The 14210-nt window shown below is 43.4% G+C and overlaps 1 protein-coding gene across 2 annotated transcripts in view; it reads right to left on the bottom strand.

Moving 5' to 3' along the window:
- The window catches only part of LOC126533622 (apoptosis-resistant E3 ubiquitin protein ligase 1), an 84972-nt gene that overhangs the window by 6569 nt on the left and 64193 nt on the right, over positions 1 to 14210 (bottom strand). For both annotated transcript variants that reach the window (XM_050180784.3, XM_055072226.2), the window contains exons 12-19: positions 13034 to 13155; positions 11891 to 11966; positions 10328 to 10437; positions 8282 to 8461; positions 6633 to 6758; positions 4983 to 5171; positions 2764 to 2850; positions 702 to 877 (exon numbers count right to left, since the gene is read on the bottom strand). In XM_050180784.3, coding sequence (XP_050036741.2) covers positions 702 to 877; positions 2764 to 2850; positions 4983 to 5171; positions 6633 to 6758; positions 8282 to 8461; positions 10328 to 10437; positions 11891 to 11966; positions 13034 to 13155 — 1066 coding nt within the window. The remainder of the gene's footprint in view (positions 1 to 701; positions 878 to 2763; positions 2851 to 4982; positions 5172 to 6632; positions 6759 to 8281; positions 8462 to 10327; positions 10438 to 11890; positions 11967 to 13033; positions 13156 to 14210) is intronic.

Below are 14210 nucleotides of genomic sequence, written 5' to 3' on the forward strand. Positions count from 1 at the left end.
GCATCAATGATATGTGATTAAAAGCATGACAAAAAGCACACTAAACACTTGTGCCGAGATGTGGCTCACGGATGGCACATAGTCTGTGGATGTTGTGGTGTTTTCCTCCCCAGAAGGAACAGAATCTGTGTAAATGCAACCGACGATGATTTACTTGCCTTAATGGAAACTTAAATCCACTTGAAACTCTAGCACTAGGTAAAGGCATCACGCTTGTTCAGCTTTTGCAAAGCAGAACGTCTCTATCGTGCTTTCTTTGCAGAACAACATGCACAAAAAAAGAAAACCCAGTGATATGGAAATGCGAGTCAAGCCACAGTTTGCACTAAAAAGAAAACAGATTTTCAACTTTTGTCTCAAACACATTGCGCTGAGCCTGGTGGTATTATAAATACAACAAAGGAGATTATATTAAACGGAGGGTTGTTAAAATTTTACAGAAAGGGGGCTATTTTCAAAATTTCCATTTTGTAAGGAACTTTGTTACAGCGACATGTGCACATGCTTGTAAGGGGCAACTTACAACCTAATTAAATTATGGGGTTTAGTGTCTCTCAGCTACGCAATGGGCTACGACAACACCACAGAGGAGGGCACCGGATTGATCATTGGCGGGTTGGTCAAAGCTTGCGTTTGTGTCGTTTGCATACCCTTGTTGACCTTCAAGCTGTTCGCTCGCCAAGAAAGACAGCACCACTTACCACGTGTGTGCCGTAGGCAGGCTGCCAAAAGTGGGTGCCGCACTCAGATGGAAGCGTGGATTGAGCTCAGCAAAGCCCCCCGGTGGCAGCTGGGAGCAGCCGGTGGTGAACTGGAGCAGACGCGCCATCTCCTCCTCAGTGAAGTTTGACACCGCCGTCCAGAACCAGTCCAGCACCTGCAGATTTGCAGCAGGGCTTTGTTCCTAGCACAAAGTTCTTGGGAGCCACGAAGTACTTTTTTTTTTATAGACTAAGAACAGGGGTGGCATTCTTGGGCAATCAGTTTCAGAGATAGTTTCGCTTTCGTGAGACTCGGCAGTGGACGTGTCCGCACATACAGCTTACAATTTTTTCTGGCGCTATGCCAAGTCTTCGCACGGTGTCAAGAGTGCTGTCGACCGTGTCGACACTTCCAGTGTCGAGTCTCGCCAAAAGCAAGTCTCTGAAACTGATCCCCATAGAATACTGCTTCTGCAAGAAATAGAGATTAAATGTTTGAACCCACAGCACTTCGTAGGGGGGGGAGTAGTGAATCGTTGAAGTCTAGCAGTGAAGTTCAGTCAGTACAGTGTACTTGCATATCTGCAGTCAAGTGAATGTTTGTAACAAAATCTGAGGGAGATGTAACCTGTATCATTAACCCTCTAATTCCCAAGTTCTTTCATTAAAAAAGAAGTGTACAAAATAACCTTTGTTATATGCAAATTCGAAAACTACATTGCCTAGTGTAGCTTACCTTATATGTTTGCCCGAAATATTATTGAAAAGCATCTACACTGAGTACAGAAGCCAAACGCTCTGCCTCTACTCCACACCAACCATGTAGAATAGATGCGAAGGGAAGGGAAGCGTAGTTCAGGATGGCATAAATTTAGGGGGTTCTGATGACATTAGGACACTTTAAGGCATAAGATGGGGTCAGCTAGTGCAAGCAGAGTGTAATTTGTGATTGCTGGGACAGTCCTTCGTGCTGCAGTGGACATAAAGATGATGATGATGATGATGAACACTAACAAGAAGTTATCCCTCGGTACGCTTGTAGGGTTTGAGAATGTTTATCCGAACAGATGAAAACGAAAGAAATCAAAAGCATCAAAGAAACTCGAAGTTTCAGCAGGAGAAGCTGTATCCTCAACGCGTGCAGTTTGTCTATGGTGATACTGGCACAAACAGCTAGGACAAGTACAGCTCGGGCTTGGTGCCTGAGGGGTAAATAGAGAGCTTCATTTAAAATGAAGATAACACATTTAGCCCCGCAGCCCTCTATGAAAGAAATCGTAGTTGGTGGACTGGAAACAGATAAATTGATAATTGTGGTGCTTTGTTGAAGCTAACTTGCCGTAACACGAAAAATGGGCTTTGATGTATATTCTATTTGAGGAATGCCTGGTAATAATGTCCACCTAGCAGAGTCAACAAGGCCACTGCCAAAGGCAAGCAAAGCAATGCAAGTTTCTGAATTCCACCTAGTATTGCTACGAAAGTTAGGATTCACTTGTGGCTATAATAATAGTAAAATAACAATAATGTTAATGATGATGATGATGATGATGATAATAATAATAAAGAAAATTATAAAGGTACACATCCAAATTACTAATTAGTGCTAATTACCAACTTTAACCGTTGAAATTCTATCTTGCCTATGCCAGGTAAGGTTTATGCAATGATAGAGCAAAATGACAAGACCACACAACTTATAATGACAGAAGGCGGAATTATTCATAGAAAACACAGGAACAGAAATGGAGATTCATGTTTTCATTATTCATTGCTTGTCTGTTCAAACCACACAGGCCATGAAACGTTCATAATTGTTTCATGGTCTCTAACCAGCTTACTGATGCACACTTCTACACGAAAAAAATAGAAAAGACTATGTACCATTGCTGTGATCCTAAGAAAGACAGAATACTCAGGGATGCTTGAAACCGAAAGTGAACGACCATTTTGCGCACTTACGGTTCAAACAAACCAGGTCGCGAAGCAATTGCTCATTCTACCAGCCACAGTAGCGGAAACCTTAGCACTATGAGGGTAGTAAAAAAAAAAGGCATCTTACCTTTCTGAACTCGAAAGAAAAGCCGCTGACTGTGTGATTGGCTTTGAAGTCGGCTATGCTGAACTGGCCAGTGCCGCACATCAACAGCTGCAAAGACAGAGGTGTGCAAGAGAAAATATACGACAGATGTTTGATTATTTCATTTTTTTTCCCCCTTAGAGGTTCAGTGATTATCCTGTACTTCTTGAACTAATACAAGAGATGCTGCATCCTGCAATTTTTTTTTTTTTCACCAATGCAACCTGGTCCGGTGTTCCGAATAGACTTAGCTTGCACAAGCACCAAACTGGTGCTTGTGGACCGAACAAGGACCAATTCACCGAACAAGAACCAAATCACAATGAACTAATTCATGAGTGCAGGATGATCTGAACGAACCTCAAATATGTGTAGAACTTTTCACCAGCATGCGCTACAAGGAACAACTGTTAGAGTCATTTGCCAACTAACGTGTATTAGAACTTTTGCTTTCTGTAAGTGAGCTTTGCCACAGCTCTAGGGTGCAAAGCAGTGCAGTGCGGCCAGTGGGTAGCGCAGACTTCGACTCTTGCCACTTATATGTTGTACGGAGAAACTAAGCAGAAGCAACAGATGGATCAGATTGGCTACCTGCCTGCTCATAGACATCCAATCTGCAGGTACTTGTGCAGAATACTTCTATTTTTCGCAGTGTCATGTTATAGATGGTACAAGGAGCCTGAGTATGTATGCGTTCAAAGATAGATGTCCTATCTTCTGACACGTCAATAAGCCACTATATCTACACTATATGAGCTATGCTATATCTGTGGTAACATTACGCATTTCTTCTATCTATAGACAATATCGAATACACAGTAAGCTCTGAAGCAATGTTAAGTGCAATTTGTTTTAATGATTGATACACAGTGTCACGGTAATTTAGTAGGAGTAAAAATAGTATTCACGCAAACACCCTCCTCCGCACTTTCTAAACGTGTTAACTTGATATCACTATGTCCAAGAGGGAGATATTCATATTATAACCTGTTGGGTCTAGGAGCCAAAAGCAAAAGAGCCCATACAAGTAGATGCTACTCTATGGCAATGTCTATATCCTTTGATTAGGGCATTGGTTACCTCAGAAAAAAAAAGTCAAAAGCAATGTGTCCCCTGATACTTGTATCCAATAATCCCATATGAGCATATGAGAATCACATATAAAAACTCATATGTTCCCATATATTGTGGGGTCTCAAACGTGCTGTTGGTACAAAGGAACAATGCAGTAGTGCAGACAATCACAAGGGCATTTATCGCGCCTTTCATACACAAATATGGCCAGCCGAATTACCTATAGAACATGCCTAGGGGCGCACAACAAATCGTGGAAGTATGACTCACCGTAACCGGATACCAAGGGAATATGTTCACTCCCATGCAGGACACCTACAACGAATCTTTTGCATGTACGGCCACGCGAAATGCGGCGCGTTCAAATGATCGTGTTTGTCCATTCTGGTGTCCTGCTCCGAAGCCTTTCGCAGGACGGTCCCACGAAGGGCCAGTGAGCGCGCAAAATGTCCACAAAGCTGGTCGACTCCAAGACAAAGAGGGGCAGGCTACTTCTTTTTACACCCGAGAACCCCCCTCCCCTCCCCTTTAGGTGGCATTAGCTGCAAAACACTCACGCCATCTGTCGTACTAATCTACTATCACACCAGCCGCCGGCACTTAGCTATGGGGAGAAGCCAGAATACAGGAGACATGAGAGCCATGCAGGGAAAACAACAGGGGATGCGTGAGTCGAGCGTCCCCACAATATGATATGGAATTACTGAATATATATATATATGGGGATCCCATATAAAAACTTGTGTGTTCCTATATATTGTAAAGAATTACTATACATAGGGATATGGGGTCCCAAATAAAACCCATATGTTCCCATATATCATAGCATTATTGGGTGCGGGGATCCCTCATAAAACCCCTGTGTTCCCACATGTCACAGGAAATTATTGCATATAGGTATATTGGAATCTCATAAAATCCTACATGTTTCCATATATCATATGAAATTATTGGATATAGGGATGGATCCTATATAAGAACTTGTATGTTCCCATATACCATGTGGAATTATTGTATACAGGGGATATGGGACCCAAAATTTGCTTGAGAGGGTAAAACAAAATAATGAAAGTAATGGTCGCGTAACTATTGTAAAAGAAGAATTGAAAAAAAAAAAAGATGAATACCTCTAGCTCGTTCTCGTCGAAAATGCAGAGCAGGTTCTCTGGAATGAGTTCATTGAGTCCCTTGAGAAAGTATTCCACTTCCTCTCGGACGCTGGTGGCCAGCCGATATTGCGCCAGCGCGTCAAGGTACATGAGCTTGTTCTGGTTGGTGACGCGAATCCGTGAGCCACCAGGGATGAGCTCCGTGGTCTGTGCATGGAGAAACAAGGGCACTTATCAAGAAAAAGTAAGTTATGGAGTAGATAAGTGTACGTATGTAAGATTTCACGTTGTGCCATATTCACGTTGTAAATTCGTGAAGAACCTCGTTCACAAGTTTTCGGGAAAAAAAAAAAGCTCGAGAAACAATGCACTAACCGAGAAAACGTACGATCGGAAGTCACTAAAAAAATCTGACAGACTCAACTGTAGTTGACATCTACATAATGTCAAGCGTTGCACGAATCGTTGCACGAGACGCCGACGCGTGCCAAGCAGATGGGGCATGAGCGGCCTAAGGGGCGCATGGTTGTTTCTATGGCTTCAACAAGCTTACGTTCATGCTTCTTGAATTCGGCCTGGGTCAGCAGCTTCTTCGAGCTGCACATTTTGGCAGGAAGTTTTTATGTGTCTACTGAGTGCAATTGTTGCGGCAGGAGAGGCGGATGCACCTCAGGCTAGTAGGGCCCGAGTGACCAGAGTCACACATTGTCATTTTCCTGTGGCGTAGTGTTTTAAGACTGTGACTGGAAGCCGAAAGGAAATCGAGCTTGTGGGCGACACTGGAATGCGATGCCTATGACTCCACCAGAGCAATACAAGACGCTCACTTCGCGCAGCCTGCAGAAGGGAACAGTGGCACACTTGGGTTATCGCCTATTAAAAGTGTGTAGTACACTTCCAACGGCGCTATGGCCCATCTGCTGTGAAGCAGATAAGTGAAGACGCTTATTGCAATAGGGTTGGTGGCAATAGCTGTGAATGCAATGTGCGACGACCCGGGAGGACATTTGCTGGCATTGGAATAAGAAACTTGGTGCGCACCAGCATCTTCACGTGAGCAGGTGGGCAAGCACTGCGGGAAAGCTGCTGTGGAGGCGGCTACTGTTCTCAATCGCATGCACCCCGCACCTTCTTTTGTTTACATGGGATCTAGCAGCTCGAAAATGTACCATACGATCGCAGTTTGGCGATGCACTGAACATTGGTGCCAAAAGATAAGGTTTTCCTTGAAATAAAAATGTTACGTAACTGTACTGGGTCATTTCTTGTGTTATCGACTGCGAACGTTGGCGCCGGGAAATCTAAAGTAACGGGATCGTATTAACGAGTTTCTACTGTACTAGGCGAAATGCCATGCATGTCCCCATAGTTTGTGCCGGTCTATGTGGATTATGCAAACGCTTTTTTGATATAATGAAAGAATTCATGCAGATTGCACAATGGATAGTGCTACATGTGCTGCTAATGCGGCAAATCTCAGGTGGGGCCAATGACCCAAAATAGAATCCTCCAAGAATGGCGTTGGCATTTGACAGAGAAGAAGCTACAGTCTGTCGGTCCTAAATCCTAAATGTATGCTAGGCACACGCTTGTGGCATGCGTCAGTGGTCACAATCTTGGCTGCTCTCACCAACAGTGCCGAAAGCAAAGCAAAGCAGAGAGCATCACCTTCAAGAGCTGCCCGGAGCTGGTGTACTCTTCTTCGGTGAAGTACAGCTCCATGTCGTTCACGTCATTCTCCAGAATGTACTTTATCTTGGCCATGTACAAGTCTGGATCGTCCTGTTCGAAGTACTGGCAGGAAAGAGTTTAACGGCAAAGAGATGTATGCATGGCGACGCTGCTAGTGACGGTTTTGCCCGCTGCTTTTCTCACCACAGCAAATGCGCCACATGCGGTGCGTAAATATCACTCGCGCTGTTGTACACATACACTTTTACATGCCCATCACTACACATTGCTAGCAACTTTTACATGAAAGAGTATTCCATAGAGTTGACAAGGTTTGATCCCGGAAAGATTCATTGGTTCTTACAAGGGGAAGCATAGCAGTGGGCTCAGGATTAATGCTGTCTTAGGTTTCTTTAACGTGCACCGAAATCTGATTATACATGAGCATTCATGTGTACGGCTGTGGTGACAAGGAATCAAACCTTCACTCTAGCGCTCAGCTCAGCGGCAGAATGCCCACAGCCACTGAACCACCACAACTACCAACTATTGCGCAAACTTTAGGGATACGACTGCACCTAATTATTATGTATTACTTTTTTTCTGGTGATAAAAACCTTTAGCCTTGACTTTAGTTGATGCTGCCTACTCCTTTGCCCTTGTGTTTACGCTTCCATGAGAGAAAGAGAGAAATAAATGTTTATTTGCGATGGAGGAAGAAAGAAATAAATGTTTATTTGTGAAACAGCTAGAAAAGTCTAACAACGAAAAAAAATAACAATAAAGTAATGAAGAAAGAAAAGCAGCAATAAAACTTGCACACTGTAAGAGCTAAACATTTGAACGTACACATCATACATAGTAATGGCGTGAAGTAGCCCTCATGCATACACGGCACGTCTCTGTATAGGCAATGTGGTGGCACTTGGCATGTCTGCTGGCAGCACAACAAGAAATCAAATCCTCAAACTAGCATAAAGCAGCAAAACGCAACAGCCACTGGGCCACCGTGGTGGATAAGCGTTCACTGATCGATTAGTCAAGTTTAATCTCACAAAGTGACCCCGGGTTTATGAGAGACGCCGTAGTGGAGGGCTCTGCATTAGTTTGAACCCCTGGAGTTCTTTAACATGTACTTTAACCTAAGCACATTGGTGTCTTTGCATTCCATCAGTGTCGTTGCATGACCTCATGCTTGGCACGATGCATGATGAAAGATGAAGACAAACACTGACCGCGAAAGGTTTTAGTATTATGTTAACATTTTAGCTCCCGCACAAGAGACTCGTTCCCAATCTCATCATGAACAAGACTTCCATGTGGGAGGCCTGACAGGATTCTGTTATGTATCGCAATTTCATCGGCCACTGCACAAGTTACTGTACTCTGGATCTGTGCTGGAACTGTGCTGGAACTGTGCTGGAACTGTGCTGGAACTGTGCTGGAACTGTGCTGGAACTGTACTGGAACTGTACTGGACCACTGTGCAGGTTAGCACTTAATACACTGAACCAGACTGTGCGGAGACGCCCTAGCCACAGAAACTGTTAGATGCACTAGATTGTGCTATCTTCTGAAAGAACCCTGAACATGAAATGACAAGTAAAAAATAAATAAAGTGTGAGTAAGGAGTACGAGAGGCTTACCTTGTAATGAACCCTGAGCCCGATGAGCTGAGCAAGGAATGACCTGGAGAAGCGAGCCCTGACTAGTTGCCTGTAGCCACTGCCTAGCGAGGACTCGTAAAGGCACTTGCTGACAATGCGGCCCGCATACTCGTAGTGCTTCAACTTCAAGTGAGCCGGTCTCCGCGGATTCGGGTGAACCTGCAGGTTCAGGCAGGGCGCCGCACGGACGCGGGGTAAGCAATGAGAACTGCAAACAGCATAGTGGCATAAAGTATGCCCTGTTGGATATCCATTTCATCCTCATTATCGTATGCCAAACTGCATTCACAGCAGGTTTTAATAAGCGCGAAGCCTCATGATGAATGTGATGTACTATTGCTACGCACAGCACAATATATAAAGGAGTGTGGTTGGTGCTCGGCTTCCAAGCACGACACATGATATTTAACCTCGTAGCCATGTTGTTTTATCAAGAAATTTCTTATGCAAAGTGCCTTTTTTTTTCTGATGATGAATAACCTTGTCATAAAAAGGAGGTTCTTGAGGTAGGAAAATATAACCGCCCCATAAAATGAATAAAAGTAGCTTACTAAAATTTATTGTATGCCATAGTATAAGTGCACCAACCACTTGCTGGTAATCAAAACAAATTTTGTAAGGAATATATATATAGAAATTTTTTGTATCTAGCGCACTAGCTGTGCATGCTAAAGTGCATTTGACTACGGGAGCTTTGGCTGGGCGTAGTACAGCTCAAAACAAGGGATTACACACAGTCGCTTTCCAACAGGTTTCATCGATCATCATCAAAAGCAGATCATTCTGTCGAAAACACTCAGTATACGATAATTCAGCTGAGAAGCTTACAGTAAACTTCTTACAGAGTACAGAAAAAAATAAAATAGTGAAGGCTAGTGGTGGAACGCTGTTCACGTCAATTTCAGTCCACAGACGTGCAATTGCGGCAGCATTTTATAACCTTTCCTCTTTGTCTTCATCTGAGCAGCTGCTCACTTCAGTCATCACGTTTGTCTCAGTGTCCTGAAACAACGTATACCTCAGCATTCGAACCGTCATCGTCTGAAGACTACGACAAAGAAATGCCTTGTTTTCTGGAAGAGGGGCCAGCGTTACAAGCAGTGCCTCCGCCAGACACCATTTTTTAAAACATCAGTTGCCACATGAAAAATGCGCTTCAGATGTAGAAGAAGAAAGAAATAGCCAGGCATGTACTGCCATCGGCTGACCGAAACACCAATAAAACTGCGGACATGCGTCTCTCCTCCAAGATGGTCAAAGGGAGAACAAGTACTGCAAGGGCGAGCAGTACTCGTCCTAAGTGCCTTAGGGACATGTGGGCTTGCACGAGCAGGCATTGCACGAGCAGTGCTCATTGAAAACAGTTAAGACATTAATAGGCACAGTTTGAGATGCTGGAACGGAGTTGTACAATACCATACAGTTTTATGTGGCACGTGTGATGCAGGCGGAATTGAATGCTTATTATGCCTATGATATGCAAGCCATGTCATACCATTATGAAGTTTCGAGATGAAGGAAAATTGAGTGGCTTGATTTTTGTTAATCACAATTGGTAAGCACATTTAGCAGCGCAACGCACGCATAATGCGGAGGTTGTGGGTTAGGCTCCCCACCAGATACAAGTTACCTTTTCGCCCACTTTCATGTTCCCTATTCATCCCCATTATTTTCTTCTACATTTCAATTTCAGCCACAGCTAATTACTCTTGTGCTTTCCTTGGCTTCATTGCCTGTTGGCTTTATATGGTCACGATTAACAAGAATAGAGCCTGTCACTAAAGTAGCCTATCACCCTAAAAAAAACTTGTCCCCTCGAACAGGAACGAGGTCTGCACATCTGGACCAGCCCAAGCCTTCCTTCCTAGATACTACTGCCATGTTCCAAACAATTTAAATATGATTTTCAAGCACAATTTTTGCATTCAGTTTTTGGTATGGGCAGTGATTCAACAGCAGGATCGTAAACACCAGTTCCTGTTGCGGGAGAGGAGTCTTTAGTGAACAAAGTTTTGGCTGACTCACCAAGCCCTGCTTGTCATTCTTAAACCGATGAAAGAGCTGGTTTTCAGGGTCGAAGAGTGCAGCACAGAGGATCTCAAACCATTCTCGACGAAGTCCACCCCAGTCCAAACCTTGGAATGTCAAAAGACAGGCAGAAAGAGTTGGAACCTTCGAACAAGAGTCAGCCAGTGAAACAAATGTACACTGCCAACACATACAATGTTACAGTTGGCATCGAAAGTATATGGAGCATGAGATCTCGGAGAATTTAGATATGCAGCCCGGGTTAGCAAGAGTGACATGCAGTGCTGTGCTATTTTTCTGACAGCAGTCAAAAACTGATCAGGAATGCAACTTTTTCTCAAAATATGCACCCTGTAAACTTCTGAAGCCAGCTTTACAGACATGAGGAATAACCTAGGGAACACTTAATTTGTTTTCAGGCAATGATTACTACTGGTGTGCAGATTCGAATCTGAAACGTTAATGTGTAACAAATATACATAGTTTTCCAGTTCGACATTTAAGTCTCACGGAACGCATTTACGAGGAGCATTTTTGTTACGCTTTCCATGGCCTCTTGAAAAACGTGCGAGACGCTGGTTGAAAAACACTGCTAAACAATTTACAGCAAAACTGTACATGCTGAGTCAGCGGAACTTACGGTTGCAGAGAAATGCAAAGCAACATGTGGCAAGTTCGCCCATAAACTCTAAAAAAGTTACTTGCACGAAGCTAGCTTCATGTGAGATTCAGTTTACCAAGACCAAGTAGAAGAGGAGTAGGTCAGTGGCGATCAAACACAAATAAAATCAATTACATGTCCCGCTATCCAACCAAGTCATCTCCATCAAGAAAGTCACTACATGGCTTCATTTTTTACTTCTACCTCCTCATGGCTGGCCATCAAATAACCAGAAGCAGTCTGTGTACACTAGTACACTCTATAACCAGTCTGTACATGTTTTTAACCTTTTCATTGTGTTTATTGAGTGCCCCTTCTGCCAGCGTCACAACAGTTCGCAGAAAACAGATGCTTCTTGGAAAGTCTCCAAGGCTATGTATTTATCCTATATAGCAGAGTGATATATAGTACAGTAACACAGAACCGAAATCATAAAAGCATACAGCTGTCACAAAAACATGTCTTCAAGCATTTTGAATGGACAAACATATGCTTGTGCTTTTCCTGTCTTTTCTTAAGTGCAAGAAAAAGAAATTTTGCTCAAAAGAGTCTCCATTTATCACTGTGGTGCCTTGAAGAAAGGCGAAACAAACAATGAAATAATGTAAGCAGAATATGAAGCAAGCGATTGGTGCTCACAAGGTCTAGAAACACAGCCACACAGAAATGTTGAACCGTAGTTACATTTCACCGCTACAGCACAGCGAAGTTGCCCTGAAAAGTGGGACTGTTATGACCTACTGTCAATCAAAGGTCAACGTCCAAACACTTGCTGAGAATTGCTGAACACTGTTGGAACACTTCGGATAACAGTCAAAAGGCCACCATGAGCTTATCTAAAATGTTTGCTGTTGACATTTGATGGCATGTGGTAGAAGGTGTTTTTAACAGAAACTCACCTTGTTCTCCCATGAAGGTTATCTCGAAGCTCTTGCACCAATCACTGGTGCTGAAGTTCTTGGTCGCCTTCATTGACTGCAGCAAAAACGAGAAAAAGAAGAGGAAATGTTGGCATGCACTGTGGGGATGCTCGACTCCCTTGAATACCCTGACATTCATCTTCCCCGAGTGACTTTCGTGCCTCGTGAGGGGTTCCGCTTCCTCGCATGACACACATGCGACAGCGAGAGCCAGTGTCGCAGTTATATTGTTACGCCAAAAGGTGGCACGAGCACTCCTACGCTAACGCCACCTGACGGTGTGGAAAAGGAGGCTAGTATTAGTTGCTCAGAAGGGTGCACACACTCAATGTGCTAATAATTTTTTGGTGCAAATGTCTTGAGGAAGAAATATTGACTCTTTCTGGAGCTATCAGATACTAAGTTTTTCTTTAATAGGAATATAACAGGTTAGTAAACTGTTTCTTAGACTAAAATGCCAATGTAAACCATATTTTATGCAAAAAACTTGCTCTGACCCTTTAATTAAATAGTAGCAACAAAAGCAGGTTGCCAGCCAAGTGCAAATGAAGAAACAGTTTAGGAATTTTACAGGTACTCCTAACTTACTACGATTTTGGAGGAAATATTTGGACAATAGCATCAGGGGTAACCTGAGCAACAGTAAAAGTAGTTCAAGATAGCATGTAGGAAGCTCCTAATTTAACTTTGTAATCATTAGCAGCTTGAATTTGTAGTCAGTAGGATTCACAGAATGAATATTTTACATTGACACTCTGGTAAATTTTTTTTTTTGACAGAAGGGTTAGCCTGTGAATTATTAAGTGCAAAGGATTTGTTGGCACAGGTCTGCCGGTCGACAAGGCCTCGTTCGCACAATGACTTAGCTTGCCGACTTCAACTTCCCTGAAGATGTTGTGAACACTGTGTAGAGAGCCAATTGCACGGCCATAAATCATGTATTCTGTGATGTTATGATGTTGCAAAGTCATTTTTATTAAAACAGTCTTATGGTTAGGCTACCATAGATAGTGACAGGCCATGTGTCTTTTTAGCATTCATCCAATGTTTTTCTTTCTTCTTTGGTGAACCAGAATGTTTCATTTTGTTACAAATGGGTCTGGAATCTGACAGATGACTTACAGACTCAAGAATCTTGTCTCGTGACACCTTCAGCTGAAGCTTGTCATGGTAGTGCTTCTGATGCAGCTTCCGCACTTCGTAGTGGAAAAACTCTAACTTGTCCTTGAAGGTCTCTGACCCACCTATTTTGCAAAATGATCAAACCGACGTTCATCACGCTCAGAACAGAAACAACGTCGAACTAAACAAAAGGCAGATAAAAAGAAAATGCCGAAACATGCCGTTGATTCACTAGGAAGCAGTTGTCTTTAAAGTTAGCTTCATCGAGCTTCACCGCAATCCAACGCCCTTATGCGATGAAGCATGTTAAGCGCGAAAAGGTGCTACTGTTACAGGACATAGTTCCTTAATTTACACATGCACATGCACCCTCTCTGGTCACAGTACAAGCACCGAGAAGCCTAATAAGTTTACTGGCAGGCCTTTGGAATTTTAGATATAACCCCCGGTCTTTTGCTGGGTTTAAACGTCCCCTCGATTTGCGGAGTTTTTTTTTCATTTTACTGCCTTTCTTTTCATTAGCTTTCCCAAAACACGGTTAGTTTTTATCAGCTTCTCGGTGCACGGCGCATGCGCCCGTACATAATCAAGGATCGCGTACTAGGCCCCGTTAACGGTTAACGGTCTCGAATGCCAGACAGGCATGGCGGGCAAAACGAGGCGCTCATATCGCCACAGCAACATCAGAAACAGCTCTCAATGGCTGCCAGTATGCTTATTATGCGTCTACTAACTCCTACTGTGACCGGAGAAGGCGCGTGCGCGCCTACATAATTAGGAAAGGCGTACTATGCCCCGCACCAGCGGCCCCTTTCCCGTTTTTAGTATGCTTCGTTGCCTAACACGGCTGTATTGCGGCGAAGATGACCACTCAACTTCGTATTATCCGGCGAAGGCCAATTTTGAGCGAAATAAACGGAAGCTTTGGCCCATAGAAACGTATGGACACTGGGTGGTACCTTCGATAGGGATCGAATTAACCGTAAAACCGAACTCACCGGAGTCTAATTAACGGAAGTCTACTGCATAAGGCCAAGTTGCCTTAAAACATTTCATGTGAGAAAATGGGCAACGACAAAATAGGGCTCTGCACAATTCCGTAACACGCCACACTTAGTTTAAACGATTACACGCAGGTTAAACTATGCATAACTGAGATTTCCTTGAAAGTCGTTTA

The sequence above is a fragment of the Dermacentor andersoni genome, chromosome 7 (assembly GCF_023375885.2).
Source record: "Dermacentor andersoni chromosome 7, qqDerAnde1_hic_scaffold, whole genome shotgun sequence".
Classification (NCBI taxonomy): domain Eukaryota; kingdom Metazoa; phylum Arthropoda; class Arachnida; order Ixodida; family Ixodidae; genus Dermacentor; species Dermacentor andersoni.